The 22,447-nt window shown below is 32.0% G+C and overlaps 4 protein-coding genes across 10 annotated transcripts; 1 reads left to right on the top strand and 3 right to left on the bottom strand.

The window, feature by feature from the left end:
* Window positions 1–818: 818 nt before the first annotated feature.
* LOC105112634 (uncharacterized protein At2g24330-like) lies at window positions 819–4,817 on the bottom strand. 3 transcript variants are annotated; one of them, XM_011008400.1, is made up of 7 exons: window positions 4,652–4,817; window positions 4,404–4,562; window positions 4,017–4,279; window positions 3,739–3,883; window positions 3,089–3,198; window positions 1,464–1,887; window positions 819–1,275 (listed from the first exon to the last, which is right to left on the bottom strand). In XM_011008400.1, the coding sequence occupies exons 3-7, from the start codon at window positions 4,272–4,274 to the stop codon at window positions 998–1,000; spliced, it is 1,215 nt and encodes a 404-aa protein (XP_011006702.1). In that variant the 5' UTR covers window positions 4,275–4,279; window positions 4,404–4,562; window positions 4,652–4,817; the 3' UTR covers window positions 819–997. The 3 variants fall into 3 exon arrangements, with proteins under 3 accessions (XP_011006702.1, XP_011006701.1, XP_011006703.1); XM_011008399.1 differs by having other exon boundaries at window positions 4,404–4,817; XM_011008401.1 differs by lacking the exon at window positions 4,404–4,562.
* Window positions 4,818–6,077: 1,260 nt separating this feature from the next.
* LOC105112623 (protein arginine N-methyltransferase 1.5-like) lies at window positions 6,078–7,582 on the bottom strand. Of its 4 annotated transcripts, none has more exons than XM_011008375.1 (4): window positions 7,109–7,582; window positions 6,921–7,030; window positions 6,351–6,449; window positions 6,078–6,256 (listed from the first exon to the last, which is right to left on the bottom strand). In XM_011008375.1, exons 1-4 carry the CDS (start codon window positions 7,287–7,289, stop codon window positions 6,140–6,142), a joined length of 507 nt encoding a protein of 168 aa, XP_011006677.1. In that variant the 5' UTR covers window positions 7,290–7,582; the 3' UTR covers window positions 6,078–6,139. The 4 variants fall into 4 exon arrangements, with proteins under 4 accessions (XP_011006677.1, XP_011006678.1, XP_011006679.1 ...); XM_011008376.1 differs by having other exon boundaries at window positions 6,360–6,449; window positions 7,109–7,577; XM_011008377.1 differs by having other exon boundaries at window positions 6,133–6,245; window positions 6,360–6,449; window positions 7,109–7,573.
* Window positions 7,583–8,140: 558 nt separating this feature from the next.
* LOC105112624 (uncharacterized) lies at window positions 8,141–10,153 on the bottom strand. Its single transcript, XM_011008379.1, has 4 exons — window positions 9,873–10,153; window positions 9,623–9,728; window positions 9,271–9,485; window positions 8,141–8,824 (listed from the first exon to the last, which is right to left on the bottom strand). Exons 2-4 carry the CDS (start codon window positions 9,710–9,712, stop codon window positions 8,521–8,523), a joined length of 609 nt encoding a protein of 202 aa, XP_011006681.1. The 5' UTR covers window positions 9,713–9,728; window positions 9,873–10,153; the 3' UTR covers window positions 8,141–8,520.
* A 4,008-nt stretch (window positions 10,154–14,161) lies between these two features.
* On the top strand, window positions 14,162–17,838 carry LOC105112625 (uncharacterized). Of its 2 annotated transcripts, XM_011008382.1 has the most exons (3): window positions 14,162–14,531; window positions 14,682–15,022; window positions 16,750–17,838. In XM_011008382.1, the coding sequence occupies exons 1-3, from the start codon at window positions 14,258–14,260 to the stop codon at window positions 17,503–17,505; spliced, it is 1,371 nt and encodes a 456-aa protein (XP_011006684.1). In that variant the 5' UTR covers window positions 14,162–14,257; the 3' UTR covers window positions 17,506–17,838. The 2 variants fall into 2 exon arrangements, with proteins under 2 accessions (XP_011006684.1, XP_011006683.1); XM_011008381.1 differs by having other exon boundaries at window positions 14,162–15,022.
* The last annotated feature ends 4,609 nt before the right edge of the window (window positions 17,839–22,447 follow it).

Here is a 22,447-nt window from a genome sequence, read left to right as displayed (position 1 = left end):
CAAATTATTATTATTAGTATTCTACTAGGCGCTAACATTCATTCATGTGCCCAAATTATTAGTATTATTATTATTATTATTATTATTATTATTATTATTAGTGTCTTATTTTCTCAACAACTCACTTCGCCCTTGCACAATTCCTAAGCCAAAACCCAGTTTTTCCTCTTCTCAATGTTAATATTGAACAATTACTTTCCTTTTTTTCATCCTCCTTTGATTGTTTCTGAGAAATGAGTAGTGTGTATTTTATCAAAAGGGATAAATATGTGTGTGTGTGTGTGTTACTTCAAACTAGGAGAGAAGGGGAGTAAAAACAACTGTTTCCACAGGCCCATTGCATTCTTTGATATGATAAAACGGGTCAGATGGGTCCAGCGAACTATTTATAGTTCCAAGGACACTTACCTATTAGGCCCAACAATTCAAAGTCAAGTGAGAATTAATATTTTATACTCTTCTCGCCTCAATTTTTTAATAATAAATATATTTTCATATTAGGTTTTTGGGCCTCTGTATTAAAGCTTATTTCCTGTTAAGTTTTTGAAATTTTTTTATTTTAAATTAATATTTTTAAATTATTTTAATATATTAATATCAAAAATAATTTTTTAAAAATTAAAAAATATTATTTAAAATTAAAAAATATTTTAAAAACCAGCTAAACATCACATAAATATCAAGGCTTTAAAAAAAACGTACGCCGTCAATCTTTGTTTTGGACGGTTTCAGCTAGCTAGTTGAAATTCAGCACAAGCGAGTCGTCTAACTGATTTTTTTGTTATCGGCTTTATATTTTCTTATAAAAACAACTGATATATTCATGTATCTTTGGTCACGAAAAGAACTCACTCAGAAATATCATGGAAGTTGCTGCTGTTTGTTACATGGCAAGCACGATCAAAAATCCAATACAAACCAGCAAGTCCCAAACCCCTAAGGTCAGCTTTTAGGCTGAACATGACAAAACCTCGCTTCTAATTACATAGCTCCCGTCTTAACTAGTAACCTCCCTTGATGCTATCGTCTCTGTTACTTCCTCAATCTCAGAACCAGCTCCATCAAGGCCGTTACTTGCAAGTACACTATCATCACTCGGAGAATCACCAGCATTGCTGATGGGTTCAGCGCTAGCCCCCGTCCCTTTCCTCAAAGTGCTCAATCCAGGGGAACTAGAACCAGAAACACGCTCTTCTAGTTGTTTTGGCTGGTTCAGGGCACGACAATGTGGGCAGTAATATGTGATGAATGGAAAATCCTCCTTCCTAGCAAGCCCTGGAATCCAATCCATAATGCTAAAAAGTCAACCGCAGCACTACACTTGACTATCTTTATGTTCACGTGTGTGCAATCATAGGTTGTGGCCGTTTAATGAAGGTGGCTAGTGTTCAAAATGCAGTTCTACAGCCATAGCAAGCCCATAAAAAAGAAGATAGTTTCAAAATAAACAACAGTCCACTCACCATTGTGCATATGGCAGTTGCCACATATCATTGCATATGATTGTGTTGGATCCTCACCGACAAGTAATGCTGCAATTCGAGCAACCCACCCCCCATCATATGTGGTATGTCCCTGCGGAGTGTAATGCTCAACAACAAGTTGATTATGCTCAGATGTCAGAGGACCTTCACTTTGCACAGAAAGTGGCATTTCTTCATCAGAATGCTGCACCAGAGTGCTCCCTGAACTACTGGATGTTGTGTGCACTTGCTTTCTATTTCTAAGCCCACTAGCTTGCACAAACTCAGCATCATTACTCTTCCCTGTAGGAAGAGCTGGCTTAGATTCATCTCCAACGTACACTTTCAAGCCAGAATCTGCACCCAGCTTAGATGCAAGGACAGTTGCAGCAGCTGCCTTAGCTGCCGGGTCAGGATCATATCTCTGCATACAAAAAGGTTTGCCCCCATGTAATCAGGAAAAAGAAATGGTTCACACCAAGCAACGATTTGCAGATACTCAAAGATATCACAGCACATTTTCAAAATAATGAAAATGTTCTTTATAAAGCTTGTTAATAACATGCATTCTAAAGTACAACACAACTGATTGCATTCACTAACAAATCCTTTCATCTTTAACATTCCACCCCCAAAAACTCCCGCAAAGCAGCAAACATTTAAAATACCCAATGGGCCAAATTGGACCATTCCCACATGGGCTGGAGTTAGTCACTATAAATGGTATCATAATAAACAAGTTCAACAGATCAGATATTGAGGCACTGCAGCAGAGATGCCACAGAAAAAGTGGGGTCAATGTAACAACTAAGGAAAGGAGGACTCTGCTATTACAAGCATCCTGAGCTGTCAAATCATCAACATTTGTCTGGTCTTATAATTCAATTCATGTTCTTCAGGATCAATTTTGTTTCACTTGTTTGCTTCTCCAATATATCCTCCTTTTCTGCGTTGCAATTACCCCGAAAAATGCAATGTCAGCATTCCCAGCATATTTAATAATGATATCTAGCAACTTATATAGCAAACAAAGCAACTATTTCTATGTGATCTAAAAATAATTATTAAAATTAAAATTAAAATTACAAAAGGAATATCAATGGTTTACTCTGGAATCAGCATAAAATATTAGAACTATCACTTCTGTTATATCTTATTTCCTACTGTCAGAATGATAACCATAGGTATTCGTGACCTTTATGATTTTGTGGAAAGTAACTATCTTCGTGCTGTGTTTGGAACATAAACACCTAAGAATTTTAGGGGATCAATGCATAAGTCAATCTCAATGTTACAACATAATCAAGCAATTCTCAATATATCTAGCCAAAATCTAGCTAATTAATCTTCACATTGCCCCATTATCCCTAGCTTTGTTGAAGCAGGCAAGTGAGCATACAATGCATGAAAATTAATGTTTCAGTTGTTTGGTCCCTGAGAAAAACAATACAGGTTGTTGTCTATTTTTGTTAAAAAGACTTACAGTTTTGAAATTGAAATTAAAAAGACTAAAGGAGGAGGAAAGTCACCCACATCCTCATCTTTCCAAAGGATTAAAAACACCTCAAGGGAAATCCCATGGATAACATAACAATACAAGTACGGCATCAACTTATTACTTTTACCTGAATGAGCTGCTGAGTCGAATAATAATTTGTCTTCTCTTTAAGTTCATCAATTTTCGCTTGCCTTTCAGCCTGAAGCCTCTCCAGAGTTTTTTGATCTCTGCGATCACCTGCATGATCATAGGAGCATGTATAAAAATAAAATACCAGCCAGGTTGAAACATAGTTGACAGAACCCTAAATACGATGTGTTGGTTTGGCATTACAGTGGAAAAGCATCAATAGGGGTGCTACCCTGGAACTAATTAATGGATGTCACAATTCAACAAGCCTGGTCTCGCATCTTAAGTTGTAGATAGAGAATGGGTTCTGAAAATGTACAAAGAAAAGAGAGGAGAGCATATCTCTATTGTAGAGACCAAGAAAAGTAACTAGATTCACAGAGCAACAGTAATAGTAACACAGGATGCTAGTATTATGAAAATCAAGAGTAAATGACAATAGCACAAAAATATCATGATTTACGTTGACTGACTGCATTCCGACAATAGACAGAAGGACCTAGATATATTGAGTTATTATTGTAGTGAGAATAGTAATTTAACTGAAATAATTGGTATGCAAAGGATGATGACCAGTAAACCACCCAGGAAAGTAAGCAGAGGAAATAAATAAATAAATAAAGTTTGGGAGGGGGGAGGCAGACTTACACATCCTGGTGAAGCTCACAAAGGCAGAATACGCAAGGGATGATAAAGCAGGCAGAAGAAACATTGGTAAGATTCGAAAAGCCCTCATCTTCCAATTCATATCCATTGATCTTGTGGTCATGATAGCATAACCGACTGCAATAACCTGGAGGACGGATGGATTTATTAAAACAATAACAGAAATTATTATTATTATTATTATTATTATTATTAGTTAGTGCCTAAACCCTAAAAAATATTAGCTAGATAGATAGTACAAATAAAGAAGTTAGTCAGACCTCAAAAAGGACAGAGAAAACAATGAGATGGCGAGTGATCTTCCTCCGATTGCGGGATCTCCGATTGATTCTAGATAAAACAGCAGCCTCTTCCTTAGAAATGTGTTGCAGTCTCTTCTCGAAATCGTCACCGTGAGGTCTAAAGACAGCCTTCCAAACACGGGATAGAATACCTCCGCCGCTGCGCTTCTTCTTAACGGCAGGTGATGATGAGTCTGGACTATCGGCGACTGACTCCTTATTGTCCTCCCCGCCCATGTTCCCTGGTGGAGGAATACAGAAACCCCAAAATTAGTATTGAATAGATAGAAAAATAGGCAGATGAGAAGAGGAGATTAGAGATCTAGAAATAGTAATAAATGGGGGAGAGAGAGATAGAAACCCAACCGATCTGAGGCTCTTTTGGAAAAGATTATATTCTTATTACAATTTCTTCGTCTTCGTAGCCGCCTGCTACTGTTGTGTTGTGTATTATTTGTTATGTTATGAATTGCTCAGTCCACCGGTTCTCTGTCTCTAATTTTCTTCTTCTCTCTCTTTCTCTTTCTGTAGAGAGGAGAGGAGAGGGAGGCCACGACGCGGAAACAATTAAAACAAATGGGAGTAAAAATAGGAGGAGGAGGAACTGCTCTTACCGTGTTTTATTTATTGCAAGACAGAATGGATGCGGATCGAAGCGAGGGAGGAGCGATCAAATGAGTTAAGAAACTCTCCCTTCCACTTTGGGTTTCTTGATTTTATTTTTTATTTATAATTTTTTTAATTTGTTAAGAGAGAGTAGGGAAGGAGTGCCAGCGACAGAGGTATAAAATTTAGAAAACCAAGTAACTCAATTATTATAATTACTACTGCTCTCTAAAAATAGCTGTTTCTTCTGCTAGGCCACCACTCCCTTGTAATTCTTTCTTCGATATGATGGCTGCCTGCATGGGTCCGGTCCGGTCACTCATTTTATCCTTTTATATTTCACTTAAGGCTAACCCGCCTGTCTATTACGTTATAATATCAAGACATTTACCCTTTAATTTTAATTTTCATGTTCTAGTACTGTCCTTTGAGCATTAACTTTTGTTTACTATTAACTTTTATTGATTAAAATTGTTTTTTAAAATATTTTTTTATAGAAATAATATTTTTTTATTTTTCAAAATTTATTTTTATTATTAGCATATTAAAAAAAATAAGTTAAAATAAAAAATTTTAATCTTTTTAAAATATTTTTAAAACACTAAAAAAAAAAACCTATTAAAATTTAAAGGGGATGAACATGCTTAAAGGTGAAATGTGAAGTGAGGAAATTAGGGTGGGTGGGGAGTGAAGTTGTTAAAACAAAAACACAGATACACTGGGGGGCTCAAGATGGGGTTGTTAAAACAATAAAAAACTACTAGTAGTACTAAAAAGTAATAAATAGTTTGTTTTCCTTCCTTCTGCTGCTCTTGGTCTCTGGCGCCACCCAAGCAAAGCATTTCTCCCCGCCGCAATATGATTTTGGATGGTGAAGAAGGAAATGGAAAAGGAATGGTGGGAAGGCGGCGCCGATAAGTCTCATCTTCTGATCGCACCTGCGCCTTCACCCACTGCAGAAGATAATTACTTAATATTAGTGCTATACTTTTGTTTTATACCGCTCACAAGTAATTGAATGCATTGATTTCTTCTCATGTTAATTTCATTTTTTGTTTAATAATATCACAGTGAGCTGAATTGATTTCAATGGGTTTTTCTTTAATTATATTTATTACAAATTTACATCAGATGCTGCTGCTGGAATTAATGGATGCTTGTTATTGCCTCAACATCCAAAATCGGGTGTGTGTGTGTGTGTGTTCATCATATGCTAGTTATAGTACCACTACATAAGCACTTATCAATCTTCTTTCAGGGAACGCGACAAACTATCTCCTTAGTAATGACAATGAGGGAGCTGTGCTCCAAGAACTTCACTGGTTCAAGCAATCACATACGTCTTGGTTTCTTTGCGATTATGTTTCTCAAGGTACATAAATATATATACCGTTCTTTACTTGAAAATGCACAACCTTACCTGCCTAATATTGCCTGCTGGGTACATTACATGCATGATACTATATGCATTTAGACTTGTAACGAATATTACAGATCTAACAAAATGAAAGAAAAGCAAAATAAAAGGGGACGTCGCTTACAAAGCTAGTAGAGTTAGCATCCATAACGTCGTCGTCGTCATCAGTCTTCACCAGCGGAATCCTAAGCCACAACTTTAATAAAGAAGTAATAAGAATTAAGACAGCAACAATGAAAGAGAACAGAAAGGGAAAAAAAAAAAGTTATTGAGAAATAGATTTGGATTACGAAAGGTACCTGCATATTGTTGAGGCCCAGCAAAATCTGATTTACACACCTAGCATAATTAGCACAGGATGCACCCGTGGGAGAAGGAAGAATGCATGCCTGCAGCAGACAATGACAGCTTTAACACCATAGGCTCTTAAAAATGGCTTTTCTGAAATAACTATATCTTGAACACGAGAAATCACCACAACACAAACAGTAAAGATGAATGAACATCGGGAATAGGGATAGATATTGCAAAAGGGGGTAAATCAGAAGAGTGCTACAGCTTGTGCCTTTTGTTTACTTTAGGACAGACAAAAGTGGAAAGAAGACAGCCATTGAAGGTGTGGAACAAAAAAAGTTAACAGCATACAGAATTTGTCTTGTACAAACTAATTTCTGTATGCTGATGCACCTCCAATGACTGCCATCTTACTGACAAGTAACAGGAAAGGGTTGGCTTATAGTAAAAGTTTTTGGTTTCTCGACCACTTGTCAGGCTATATAGAGTTCATGGAAATTGAAATACATTGCAACTTTGAAAGAATGAAGTAAAGAAGCAGTTTAAATTTCAGGATTGAAAATCACCTGTAAAGAGAGATGATTAGCCCAAGCTATTACTTGCTTCAATGTGGTTTCGGAATCCATCCGAAGAGTTTCATCCTCCGAATCCAAGTCAATCCAAGAACTAATTTTTCCTGAGAAAAATCAAGAATGGAGCACGAGAGAGAGTTAGAAGGGAAGCATGTAAAAATGTGGGGCAGAAGAGTTTGTACCAACAACATGACTGCTCCACGGAGAGGAACTCAAAACTACGTCTGATGCAGCAAATGGAAGAACCCCGTCTTTTTCCAACAAGCTGGGCCGATATGAGGGATTCATCTGTGCCAGATACCGGGTTGCATAGATATGATCGCAGTCACAATTATTATTAACATGCAATACTTTAGAAAACATAGATAGATCAAATTGAAGAATTTGGAGTTAGAATGGTAAATTCACTATATAAAAATAAAATAAAAGGGCAGAAGATGTTGTGTCGGCAGCCTAGCCTAGAAGTAGAAGCGGCAATAAGAAGAATGCTGCCTGCAAGTGTGGAAGGGAAGGCTACCAAAAGATCAATGTAGGTGAGCCTACTACCATTGACACAAATAACATGTGAAAGGCTAACTAGCCACCAGAAATCAAATCAGGTCAAATTAGAAAAATTATTTAAGGGGCAAGGCGAATGCATCTTTCATCCCACCTTCGCGCAAACGTATCCATTCTCTCCTCTTCCCACTTCAACAAATAACTCGTTGAAACACAATCTCAGCTGTTCAGGTTCAGATTTGCCCGGACTAGTAAAATTCTATATGATTATTAATTTGAAAAATCATAAGATTAATTAAAATATATATAAATTGATTCGAACATCATCGTTAATAAAAAAAAAAATAACACAGTGAAAGAGTGGTTTGAGTAACAATGATTCGAACATCATCGTTAATAAAAAAAAATAAAGCATAAGCCGCTGCTGCAGAATGTTATTCTTTCACCACCAGCAGAGCCCTCCAAAACACTGTGGGTGCCTTTAAATTTCATGATTCAACACATCATGTATATAAATGAATTCTCCAAGTAATTTCTATCGGTTGCCTCAAATCATATGGCAAACGAAATACATTGTCATCGACAATTGTACGCGACCCCTTCCTCTTTCATCTCCACGCATGATTTTCACCAGATATCAGAATATATATTGAATAAAGGTGAACAATTAAATAACCAACTGCTTATTTCAAGTAGGAAATAGATACAGAACCTTGTAACCTCGATAAATAATAGATAAGCTACTAATTAACACAGAATTAAAAATTAAAAATTCTGATACTCGGTCTAAACTGCAACTTCCCATTTGAAAAAGCATTCGATTCAGAGAAATTATTCAGCATACCACAGAATTATGCTCTTCTTCACTCACATAAACATACGACACACGTCTCCAGTGAGCATAACCCCGGGTACACCAAACGATTCCTATAGAATTGAAATCCAAACAATATTCAATATTTACAATCATGAATTCCATGTTGCAGTGTTGCAGTGTGGCTTCTTCAAGGTGCTAACTGGGAATTACATGTGTGACATGGAAATGTGTAAAACCCAGAGAGAGAGTTCCAAGTCATTCTTAACGACACAACAGGCTTTATGCAGTGCCCTTAAGATGTGCAGGTGCATCAAAATCACCCTCAAGCACCTCATCATGATGTCCCCCCTTGACATCCTTCTCCGTTTCATCAAAGTAGTCCTCCCGAGCATTGTCTGCTAACATGAGTGCGACTAACCAGAAAAGGGCTGAATCGAGAGAAACTAAAGCACCGCCACCAAGGAGACCGGTCTTGGCAGTGGGGCATTGATAGTCAGGATCGTGATGAACGGTGTGACTCAAGTGAGAGTGCTCTTGAATTGTTGGCCACAACATCAATGCTGCTGCCAATCCTGCCGTAAACCTGGTTTGAGATTCACAGGACACGCCATTTTAGAGAGAATTGTCTAGAGGACCAACAAAAACTCAATATTAAATTTGGTAAATCAAGTTCATAGAACAAAGGAAAAACATTTGCTATAGGAATAGAAAGCAACTAGATAAAAAAAATTTAAAAAAAAGGTAAAAAACAACGATCTAGAGCTACGAGTCTAAGCCTTTAAAATCTAAAAAAGTCGAGAGATACAAAGCAATAAATAGGTATTTTACACGCGAGCAGGCAGCCCAAGCAAGCAAAATACATGTAATTGAGCATTCTTAGCTTATAAAAAAAATGGGTTAGTTTCAGTGAAGTTCCATTGTGCAGTCCTCCAAATAAATGAGTATAGCATGAGTTTCATATTACATGCATAACGAGATAGCAACCGAGGGGCAAAAATCCAAAAAACAGTTAAAAAGGATAAGACTTACACAGCAATGTTGAAGAAGATGGAGAAACTGGTGCTCTGAAACAAAGCAGAGTTGGGGACTGATTTTCCTTTATAAGGATAGAAGAGAGATAGATAACCAACGACTGTAGTTGCTACCAGAAATCCAACTGAGAGGAACCCCAAAGGTACTGTGGGATCGGATGAATACTTGCAAATTACAACACCTTTTCCAGGTATTGGAGTTCCAGCAGCAGGCTATATTATTATTATTATTATTATTTTATTTATTTAAAAAAATAGTAAATAAGAAATATGTTTGTTTAATATGAAGACAGGATTTGTCTGTAAAAAAATAAAAATAAAAATAAAAATAAAAATAAAAAGTATAGTACCTTCTTATTTTCAGCGACAATGCCAAAAACAAAAGAGATGAGGCCAAGGACCGTGACTGCGAGAGCCATCTGCTTCATTGTAACAGCCATTGTTTCGTGTGGGTGCCTGGATTTATTTTATTTTATTTATGAAAAGAAAACGCGAATGAGAACTATTATCAATACTGCTAAATAAACCAACAGAAACAAAGAGAAAGATCAGAAGTAGCAATCGTACAATCATCAAGGGAAAGGAAAGAAGCAGATTTACCTGAATTGTCAGAGAAGGATTGATGAGAGTGAGAGGAGGGGAGGATCTCTTAAGAAATTACAGAAACCAGATAGCGATGAGGATGGGGATGAGGATGAGGATGCTTGTTCAGACGGTAGAGATGTAAATTTATAATAGGAGATCTTTAGCTGCCTCGCTCCTGGTCTATCCTCGCCTCTACTCTCCTCCCGAGTGAACGAATTTTCTCTTTGATGAGTTAAGAAATAACTGTAGAACGGTTGTTTTCAAAGAAGTCAAGTCCTCTTTGTTGTTGTCTCGGATTCTCTCTCTCTCTCTCTCCCCCCTCATTTGTTATTATTTACTCGGATTAAAAAAAAATATTAAAATCAAGTAACATTATTTTACAATTTGATTTCGACCCTAGGACAACTTTAGATCTCATTTGTATAGTTATTTAAAAAAATATATATTTTGAGATATATTAAAATAATATATTTTTATTTTTTAAAAATTTATTTTTAAAACCAATATATCTAAATAATTTAAAAATATAAATATATATCTTTCCATCTTCCTTCTTACACGAACTCGAATTTAAAATTGATTTTTTATAGAAGTTACCTGACCCAACCTTATCTAGCAGAAAGTCAAAAGTCAATTCAAATGATTAATAAGAAACACGTTTTAGTTTTAAGAAAAAATCAAAATAATGATGTTTAAAAAAAATAAAGAATATCCTGGTAAATTATTTTTTTATTAATTTATCAATTAAATAATATCTTCACTAACCAGTCATAAGGATGATATTAACTCATAGGGGTTGAATTGTATTTATTATGTTGTTATTTATCCGTACCCGATACTTTCTTTTTTACGTTTTTTTTTAAAACCCGATACTTTCTTTTTTACGTTTTTTTTTTTTTAAAATGAACCTATATTTTATATTGGATTTGACAAATTGAATATTGTACAAATAATTTTATAAACGCATTGCGTTTTAGATAACTCCAACCAACATATCTCGATCGTTAAAATAAAATACTCCTTTTATCGCTCCCGTGAGAGACTCCTATTGTTCTCCAGAAGACCTGAATCACGTGCTAGCATGGCTATTTGAGTTGAACGGTTGATAAAGGGTAAAATTATATAAAAAAAAAACATTAAGAAAAATATTGATTTGTTTAAAAAAAATGAACCTATATTTTATATTGGATTTGACAAATTGAATATTGTACAAATAATTTTATAAACGCATTGCGTTTTAGATAACTCCAACCAACATATCTCGATCGTTAAAATAAAATACTCCTTTTATCGCTCCCGTGAGAGACTCCTATTGTTCTCCAGAAAACCTGAATCACGTGCTAGCATGGCTATTTGAGTTGAACGGTTGATAAAGGGTAAAATTATATTAAAAAAAAACATTAAGAAAAATATTGATTTGTCAATTAAGTACAAAATCAAAAGGAGTGGGTTTTTCGGTGTGCATGATATCACTATTCAGACGGTGTTAATTTTTTAAATTTTTTATTTTTATGTTTAAATTTTTTTTCCAGCTATTTATTTTTAATTTAAACTAATTAATTTTATTTTTTTTATGAAAATTCAGTATTAAAAGAAAAGAAATCTAAATAAAAAAAATATCAAACATGATCGATATGCTATAAAATGCACACTTAAACAGATATAAAAAACAAAATAATGTACTTGATATGCATGAAAATAAACGTATGATGCTGATTTGACTAAAAACATTTTAATTTACAAATAATTAAATTATATGAAATTGGATCGAAGAAAACACACTTCCCTTTGGTGTTCTTGATATCTTTGAAAATAAGTTATATTCATAAAAAACTATTAGGTTAATTAATCTCTCTCTGAATCATCCAACTTAACATGGAAATAGTAATTCCCAATTAATATTTATGTGTCTTCTCAACACAAGATTCATCAACGACGCATGTTTTGGTGAACCACCATTCTAACTCTCTGCATTTGGTTAAAGAGAAAAAAGATTTTCTTTGTTGAATTTTAATAAATTTAGAGTAAAATAAACAACACTTTATTAAAAATGATGAAGGAAATATGATCAAAATGATGAGAGCATTTCATTGTTCATTAATCTGTATTTCTTATCTTGACAGGAGAGTTGCATGTATAATTAAGATGCTTCAGTAAGATTTCAAGCAAATTGTTATAGAATAGAAATGCCTCCAGTTTTTGTAATTAATTTCCATAGAATTCATAACATGTAGGTATGCATACTCGGTTAGTTATTGTTCTTTGATTACAAAAAAGTTATAGGTTCTTCAACCAATATCGGTTAAAATCAAATAATATCAAACATGATCGATGTGCTATAAAATGCACACTTAACCAGATATAAAAAACAAAATAATGTACTGCACTTGATATGCATGAAAATAAATGTATGATGCTGATTTGACTAAGAACATTTTAATTTACAAGTAATTAGATTATATGAAATTGGATCGAAGAAAACACACTTCCCTTTGTTGTTCTTGATATCTTTGAAAATAAGTTATATTCATAAAAAACTATTAGGTTAATTAATCTCTCTCTGAATCATCCAACTTAACATGGAAGTAGTAATTCCCAGTTAATATTTATGTGTCTTCTCAACACAAGATTCATCAACAACGCATATTTTGGTAAACCACCATTCTAACTCTCTGCATTTGGTTAAAGAGAAAAAAGATTTTCTTCGTTGAACTTTAATAAATTTAGAGTAAACTGAACAACACTTTATTAAAAATGATGAAGGAAATATGATCAAAATGATAAGAGCATTTCATTGTACATTGATCTGTATTTCTTATCTTGACAGAAGAGTTGCATGTATGATTAAGATGCTTCAACCAATATCGGTTAAAATCAAATAATAAATTAATATTTGTGTTGAACATTGTATTGCTCGAACATATTCAATATTATTTTTTATATGAGTGAGTCTACTTTTAATATCCTATTATTTTTAAAGATTTTAACCTTAAATGGTATATGAAAGGTTTAGAAGAGATGTATGATGATTGCTGAAATTTATCATATAAATAAATTTATAGTAAATGAAGGTTTAATATGGCTTAAAATTTTCTTGATTTTGGCTAGGTGAACCTCATATCCCTCTTAGAACTAGAAAAAAAGATAACAAAAAGAACAACCCCTTAGACCATGATAAATGTATATTTATTGTTGCTGAGAAGATTTTTTTTTATCATAGAAAGTGACACTCTTAGAACGATTCCTTTTTAGGTATATATAATTAAAAACTAGATATAATAGCTTTACAGTTATGAATTTAAATGTTTACAATATTTAATTTGTTTTTTTATATGTTCAATAGGATCTTAGAGTATGGATACAATCCTGTTGGTGCACTATTTGTACCTAAAAGTTGACCCACCACTAAACTTTGATCATATTAAGCACAGTATTTTAAAAAATATTTAATATTTATTAAACTCTGTTTATTATTTACTTTATTCTTGAACAAGATAATAAAAATATTTTTTGTAATATTAAAAACTTTTTTTTTGTTTTTATCCATTCTAATCATTTTTTAAATTTTAATTTAGTTGTTTGTATATTTTTGTTATTATGTATTTAGATAAAACATATGTTTTAAAAACAACTATGTTACTGAGTTCATTTAAAAACAACTAAGTTCATTTACTAAGTTACAAGTTGGCAAGTTATTCTAGATCAACTTAATATGTTATTGTTTAAATATAAAAAAATATTTCTTAATTTTTTTAAATTTATATAATATTTGTACTGGTTATCTAGACTATATTTGACTTATTAAATTAATTAAATCATATTAAAATAATTTTCACAATTTAATTTGAAATTGTATTAAAAAATAATTTAGTTTATAAGATTTCAAGATTAATTAATTGACACAAGTTTTGAATAAAATTTTTCACGATTTAATTAATTCATATTAAAATATTAATTGAGTCAAGTCATATTAAAATAATTTGTAGGATTTAATTTGAAATCTTATTAGAAAATGATTTAGTTTATAAGGTTTCAAGTTAATTAATTGACATAAGTTTTGAATAAAATTTTTATTACTGTTTAAAAATATTTTTAAAATGTATGAATTGTTTTTACGTTAATTTGTTTTTTTTATCCGAGTGCAGGCCAATTTAGTAATATATAAATTGCATTAATAATAGATTTGGGCCCGAGCTAAGAACTTGAGGAGCTTACAGCTAACAAAGAACTTTCAAACAAAGCCCATGAGTAAATGGACCAAAATAACAACAGTTGGGTCCATCCTTATTATCTTTCTTCAACATGTTCCTTGTGATTGATCTTCCTTTGTTGCTTCCAAATTCCACCCCCTCAAATCAACAAATACAGCCCAAACGCTCACTCATCGTCTGCTTGTCATAATGCCCAGAGCCAGAAGGACAACAAACTCAAATAAACTCTCCTCTTCTTCCTCAGCCACCACCCTGAAACCACCCCAAGATTCCAGTGCCCGCAAGCCAGACTTTCACAATAATGGCCTTTCCCCGCAAACACACAATCCCACTGAAAAAAGATCCCTAGTTTGCGGCATTCCCCGTTCCGGGTCCACTAAATTTCCAATCTCTCGTTACAGTAGTTTGCGTGAGGTTTCGACTCCTAGGAGATCCTTAAGGCTTTCTTTGTTGCAGAGCCCAAATACAAATCAACTTGTCAGCAACAAGATTAGCGATTGCAAGCCCGATGATAGGAGGGTTTTGTCTTCGAATGAAGTAAAAGGTGAAGTGGAAATGAAAAAGGTTTCGACTCGTAGGAGATCTTTAAGGCTTTCTTTGTTGCAGGGCACAAATGCAAATCAACTTGTCAGCAACAAGACTACTGATTGCAAGTCTGATGATACGAGGGTTTTGTCTTCGAATGAAGTAAAAGGTGAAGTGGAAATGAAAACCAGTAACAGGAGTTGTGTTATTACTTTTGGATTAAAAGCAGTCAAAGCAAGAGTGAGTGCCATTGATGTCTGTGAAACAAATGAACAAGAAATTAGTAATAACAACAGGAAGAGAAAGAGAACAGATGAAGCTAATAAAAGGGCTGTTCACGAGTGGACAAAGGAGCAAGAAATGCTTTTGCAAAGAGCTTATTTTACCACCAAGCCTACCCCTCATTTCTGGAAGAAGGTTTCTAAGCTGGTAATAAAATTTTATCTTTTTCTATTTTCTGCTTCTGTTCATATTTTTGTATCCGTTCCTTTACTTTGCTGTGCTTCCTTAGAAACACAAGTTCAACTCCAAGATGGGAACTTTCAGATTGGATAGTAATATTTTGTACAACAAAAGTTAAAATTTTGATTTTGGGATGGATGTGTCTTAGGCATTGCCTGTCATTTATTTATTCATTCATTTTCTTAATCTGAAATCTAAGCTGGAATTCTACCTATTTTTTTTTTTATTTCCTTTTCATTTATGTTTCTTACAGCCAACAATGAATGATGTTCGCTTTCTTCACCTAGAATGTCAACTATTTCAAGTTACCAACATAAATTATATGCTTATTGTTAATCAAAAGGCAATTCTTCAATGACTTATGATTTTTGCTGGCATAATGTGGTCTGGGAGTTCTCTTTGTCCCTTCTAACGCTCCTTTTCTTCTATTCATTGTCATGTGTGCCCGGCCCGTTCATTTTATTTTTTTTGTCACTAGACTGGTAACTTAGGATAAAAACAGAATTGCAAAAAAAATTTCTTGAAGGATTCTTGCATCTTCAGTTCAAATTCCTGTTATTTAGGTAGTGACTGTAGTTTGCATGCTTCAATTACAATAACTTTTGGGTGATATGATGATGGCATCCCAATAGAACTATACAGAACTCAGTTCCCACAAACAACGCCGCGCAGGCACGCACTCCTCTCTAGTTTTTGTATTTTTCTCTTTCCTTTTGGCAACATTCAGGACCCCTATGGAACCTATTGCAGTGGGCAGCCACCGCCATTACCCACCATTACCCATATAAGCTTGGACTAGCTAAAGCTTCTCCACGTGATAATCATTGAAGATCTTCACTTGAGAAAGTTAGAGATTAAGATCGTTTTTTTTTTCCCTTTGTTTTTCCCCCTTTTGTACAAAACAATAAACTGTTAGCTCAATGAATAAATTATTCACATGAATAATTTTTAGAGTTTTTGTTAGCTCAATGAATAAACTGTGGCAACTTGGTATATTTTCACAACCACACAATTCAGTGTTTAACGTGCTGCTTCGCCTTACTTTTTTATGGTTTTTTTTGCTCAGAAACAGAGCCATCTATATGCTTTATACTAATCAAAGTAAGTTGCTGTTTTCATGCATAGATTTGTTTCAATTAATAAAATCTTGAACTCATGTTTTGCTGCATAGCCAATCATAACATGAACAGTTGCTTACAAAACTTTGGAGCTGCTTTTCTACACACCATGTCGATTCATATAATAGCCCAAATGAAAACTAAACTGTAACATTCTTCCATTGCAAGAATCAGTCAGTATTTGGATGATGCCGAGTATTCAGATGCTATAAAGCACAGTAACAATCTGTTGCTTTCATTCTTTTACTATAATTTTCAGATATTGTATAGTTGATGATCTGTAAAATCCTATTGTATACACCATTATACTTGCATTTTTCAGCTCTCCAGCAGCAACAACTATGTTTTGCATTTTATCAGCAGGCAAAACATGCCCTGCAGCAATGCATGGACACTTTTGGTAGTTGTACCTACAGCTTAATTGTGGGCTTCTATTCCCAATGCCAAAGGATAGTCTTCTCTTATATTGATTGGGAGTGCTTATTAGTGTCCTTTTATATTTACAGACAGTTTCTTTCTAGCTTGAAAGAGCACCAATTGTGAGCTTTATACTAACTCGTTCATAATCAACTGCAGGTTCCTGGAAAGTCTGCACAGGATTGTTTTGAGAAAGTAAACTCTGATCATATGACTCCACCTCAAGCTTTGCGGCGATCAAGGGCTAAGAGAATAAACTCATCACCTCTTGAAAGCTCTTCGCTATCTGCTAGCAAGATACTTCATCCGTCTGGCCCAAAGAGTAAACGATTGAAATGTGAGCAGAAGGATCATCTTGCACATAAAAATGTTAGAGAGTTATTGCAAAATCAGAATCGAATGGACCAAGATTATGAAGCAGACTTTTTCTCCATTTTTGAACCTGACATGGATCCATCCACTCAAGATTCTCAGCTGGCTGTTAAAATTTCCACCCCCAATCACTCACAAGTAAAACAGGGTTTTCTTCACAAGTTCCATGAGAGATCTTCTTCTGGCCATAAAAAGCCCCTTTCAAGATTGAGTTCATGTGGGATAAATATTGTTAGCCCCCCAGTGCTGAAGCAGGTGAAAAACAGGGCTTTACATGAAAAATATATTGACCAATTACACTGCAGGGAAGCTAAGAGAAAGGCAGCATATGCACGGGCAGGAAAATTGGCTGGAAAAAAGAATAGGGGGGAGATCAATGTTCAGAAAATAGATGTGGTTAGAGCTGCAAAAAATTCCCTGGTTTCTAATGTACAAGATGCTCTTAATCACCTCCATGATCTACAAGCTAATGCCAGCAGCTCTTCTGATTTTGATGATGATGGTGTTGGCAGTGATGATGATGGAGGTGAAAGTGGACTATGAGGTAATTGTTTTACCTTGTTGGTCTTTGTGTTTGATGGTGAAGATGGAAAAATCCCACCAAAACGAAACACACTAATTCCGATGAATTATAACTTCTGTATTCTGTATTCTGTTCTCAACAGTTTAGCAATGCTAGTTGGAGCTGCCTTGTACAAGTGCTACTAATTCTTCGGTCCTGTACAGTAGAATAATCTTAGGTTACTCGTGTAGATTTCATATTTTTTTCCTTTCTTCTTTTTTATTTCGAAGAAATTGTCAGTCATGCTTCAGAGGCTCAATCTTTTCTAATGTAGAAGTAATGCCATTAATTCTAGGATTGTTATGCGTTGGATTGGATTGGTAGCAGTAATCACCAGAGGTCTAACCAGAGTTGATTTAAAAAAAGAAAAACTGAAGGGATGGTGAATTCACTTTTCACCTAGGCAAATTGCTTTGTTGACGGGAACAATCAATTTATTATCTTACCACTACAAAAAAGGGTATGCCAATAGCTGGGGGTAAGATCGTCTCTGTAATGGGATATTTTGGTATTTTAAAATTGATAAAGGATAAGACCTAAATATTTTTTTTGGGGACAGTTAAATTACACATTAATGCCTTTAGAAGGGAGAATTTGTTTGTTTGTCATTTTTGTTTTTAGTGTCCCCAATTAAATTATCATCTTATCCTTGAAATTAAGAAAAATATTATCTAACAAAGGGGGTTTATTTTGTTTTTTATTTTTTTATATTTTTATATTTTTATAAGTATAGTTAAAAGACCATCTTACCATTTGAGATTACTTTTTTAAGCATAGGGTCAAAAGGTATTTTAGTTATCTCATAATTGATTTTTTTGTTGTTTTTGAAATGGACAATTTGGTCTTTTAAAAAATAAAAAAATAAAAATTATTGATAGTATGTATTAGCCGCTTTGTTGTTTTTTGATAACACGTATGGTGGATTTCAATGATTAAAAGGTCATCCGGTGGATTCTAATGACCAAAAAGTCATTTCAGAATGATTTCAGTTTCGTTTAAATGTTTTTTCAATTGATATATGGAATATGCACTAATAAGAACTTTGATTTGTTTTTAATAATAATTTTTTTCCCTTTTCTCTCTTTTTCTTGGTATTTGTGCCCTACAACTTGATTTTTCAAGTTAGCTCTTGAACTTTCTTTTTCCTTTTGATTTAGTCCTTGTATTTTTTGAAATAATTTATTGAATTTGATTTTTTTTTATTTCATCCTTATTTAATTTTTTATTCTATCAAATTTGGTCCTTGTTTTTTTCATTACTATTTTTTTTTATCTAAGACAATTTTTAAAGTTGATTTTTTTATTCCACCCTCAATTTTTTTTTCCTAATAGATTTCATCCTTATTTTTTTTATTGTTTTTTTTTTGCTTTGCTATATTTTTAAATTTGATTTTTTTTACCTGATTTAATTCTTCAACATTTAATTAATTTGGGTTTTAGCTTATTGACTAAACTTGTATTTGAGATTTCACGGGTTGTAAACTTTGAAAATTAACCTTGGTTTTTGAGGTTTGCCTAAGATTGTTTTGATTTTTTTTTTTTAAGTTTATATTTTTTCAACTTCATCTTTTCATATTTATCTAATTAGAGAATGAATCATGTTTTCTTTTTTCAAGCTTTCTATGACCTTGCTTTTATTATTTAATTAAGTTACCTCATGTTTTTTTATTTGTTACTTTTTCTTAAATTTATTTTTTAAAAAAATTAAATAAAATTGATTTATTGAATATAGGTAGATGATCGTTCTATTTTGTTTTGTTTGATTTGCTTTTTTAGGACATTGGTTTAGCAACCCATGCGACTTTTCTTATGTCATCGTCTAGAATTTTACAGTCAGGTTTGAAATGTTTTAGCAATTTTTTTTTATGATGGACAATGTTCACAGTAAAGTGACAATGAGTTTTCAATAATTTTTCTTTTCTTTTCATTAGGTGTATAATATTGATGGCTTATTTGTCTGACTTAATTGTTGTCTAATGTTTTTTTGTTAATGATTTATTTGCTATCATTGCATATAGTTTTATAGGAATATTAAACTACTTGATCATATTGGATCTAGTTAAGTTAACGACTCTCAACTATTAGGTTTTTCTTGTTTTTTTTTTTTTAAATTATCATCATCTAAGCATCTTTCATGTGTGTTAAAAGTTCTTTCATGTGTGTTAAAAGTTTTTTTACCAGCTTGTGGCATTGCGTGAATTACCAATCTAGTCATAAGCTAATGTAAAAGATTGCAATGGAGTAGATATATAAGTTCCCGAGCTATATTAACTAAAAACCTAAAACGCTTAGGCTAAACACTATTAAGTTGACATTGTTTACACATTTACAAAACACAATGGATATATTGTGCATTTTTAATAATTCATTTTGGCCATCATAGTTTTATTTTTGGTAATTTAATTCTAATTGAAGTCCAGTTATTTTAGATTTTTTTGGTGATAATGGAATTGAAAATAAAATGAAAATGGCACCAATCATAAGTGGCCTACCATAAATTTTATGAAAAATACACTTTAATCTTTAAAAATTAAAAATAGCACAAATTAGATAATTTAGGTCCTTTTAGATTTCAAAAAAATCAATTTGATATAAATATTTATTTATATTATTTTTTAGTTCCTAATTAGAGAGAGGAGAGAGGGTTGCCAAATTTTAGAAATGAGAGAGGTCATTGTTCAAGCCATTTTCAACCATCCAGAGGATTTTTTATGAGATGAGAGGGGTATAATGATGATTGTTTAAAGCTTTAATATTGTCTAAAAAAATAAATTTAAGCTGAAAAAGATAAAACTAACTCGATTTGATTTCGTATTTATTTGCTCTTTATAAACATTTTGAGTTGATGTATTGATTTGTAGGTGTTTCAAATATATAAATATGGTGTTTTTGGATTGAAATAAAATAAAAATTAGATTTTTGAACAAAAGATATATTGCCTCAATTTTACGACTACCACTAGGCAGTCAAAATTTAGATTTGCAAATGACACGTCATTTGTGTTGAATGATGATGCATCGCTAGCGTATATTTTTCAAAGAAAAAGGATAAACGATTTGTTTACCCCTTTAAAATATATATAAAAAAGGTCCAAGCATGACCCTGAGCTTGCAAGCCCAGCCATATGTTTGGGTTTTCCCTTGTAATGGCCCATATATATTAAGCTATAAACCTAATAGATTAGATTGTTTTTTGGTTTTCTTTTAGGTTTTTTTTAAATGTTAAATATATTTTAAAAAATAGTTTATTGAACCCAATTGAGTTAATCTATAATGTCTAAGCTATTTTTTCTTTCTAATATTGCCTTTTTTTCAATTGATATATTTTTTTAATATATGTTTCAATTAATATCCTTCATTTGTGATTTTTTTCCTTCTTATTTGTTCTTTTTTGGATAGAGAATTTTTTATATTTATTTTTTGAAAGATTATTGTGATTCATCTATATGTTTTTTGATATTTTATATAGATGAATTTTATTTTTGAAAGATTATTGTGATTCATCTATATGCTTTTTAATATTTTATATAGATAAATTTTATTTTTGAAAAAAATTATTTTTAGATAATAATATTTCTAACATATAGCCTTATATGATATTTGTTTTATCTTTTATTTTATTCAATTAATTTAACATGTGTTTACAAATAAAAAACTAATTTTAGTAAACAAATTAAGAAGGCACAACCAAATAAATATTCTGTGTTGCAAGATTATATATTTTAATTTATATATATTTTTTAATTTTTAAATATTTTTAGTTATTGTTAATAGTTTAAGACAAGATTATATATTTTAATTTATATATTTTTTTTAAATATTTTTAGTTATTGTTAATAGTTTTTAGTTATCACTAATGATTTTTTCATTGTTTATTATCGTATATAATTATTAATTCATTTAATTATATATATACATGAGCATTTCAATTTACATAATTTTTTTTGAATAAAAACAGGTCAAAAATATCAATACATATAATTTTTTTCTTTATGAAAAATTCTTACCCGCGGTGGAGCACCTGTCAAGTAGTAGCCAATAAATTCTAAATTGTGTTAAAATAGATGAAATGGGTTATATTTAATTAAAAAAATTAAAAAAATTATGAGGGCAATACAGATAATAATAAATGCAGGCAAGTTACAACATTATTTAATATGTAGTGGAAAGATTTTGGATTTTCTACTGGTGCTGCGGTTCATCAAATTCCAAAATTGTAAAATTTGAAGGAGAGAAAACCAGGTCTCCATCACAGAACCATCATTTAAAAGAAAAATAAATTTAGAATTTAAGTAAAGTTTTCTTCTTATATTCCTTGAAAATGATATTTGATTCTCTTAAACAAGTGGCTGGCTTTTTGACTAATAACACTTACAGCTGCTATGGCTGTATTTGTTGATAAGAAATAATTTATTTCGAACAGGTTTAAGGTTTGGGCGAGTTTATGCAGGTGAATTTTTAAGTTTTTTTTAAAAATAAATTAAAATAATATTTCCAGGTGAATTTTTAAGTTTTTTTTTAAATAAATTAAAATAATATTATTTTTCTACTCACCTGGTTTCATGAATTTAATATATATTAGTATTATAGTAGTGATTATTTTTAAAAAACTTTTATTTAAAAATATATTAAAAAAATAAATTTTATTTTTAATATTAATATATCAAAATAATTTTAAAACATCAAAAAAATAATTTAAAGAAATTTTTTTTGTAAAAGTTCTTTTCAACTGAAAAATAATAACTTAATATCAATGAATTACTTTTTGGGCTGATTAATAAATTTAATTTATATTTATATTTTTAATATAATTTATTTTAAAAAAGTTATTTTAATAAATAAGTTTAGTAAATATAACCAGGTAAATATCTTTTCATTTGAGATTAAATATCTTGATTTATATATATTTTTTAATTTTATTTTTA

The sequence above is a fragment of the Populus euphratica genome, unplaced genomic scaffold (genome assembly GCF_000495115.2).
Source record: "Populus euphratica unplaced genomic scaffold, PopEup_1.0 scaffold353.1, whole genome shotgun sequence".
Taxonomy (NCBI): Eukaryota; Viridiplantae; Streptophyta; class Magnoliopsida; order Malpighiales; family Salicaceae; genus Populus; species Populus euphratica.
This window is presented reverse-complemented; position numbering and strand designations above follow the sequence as displayed.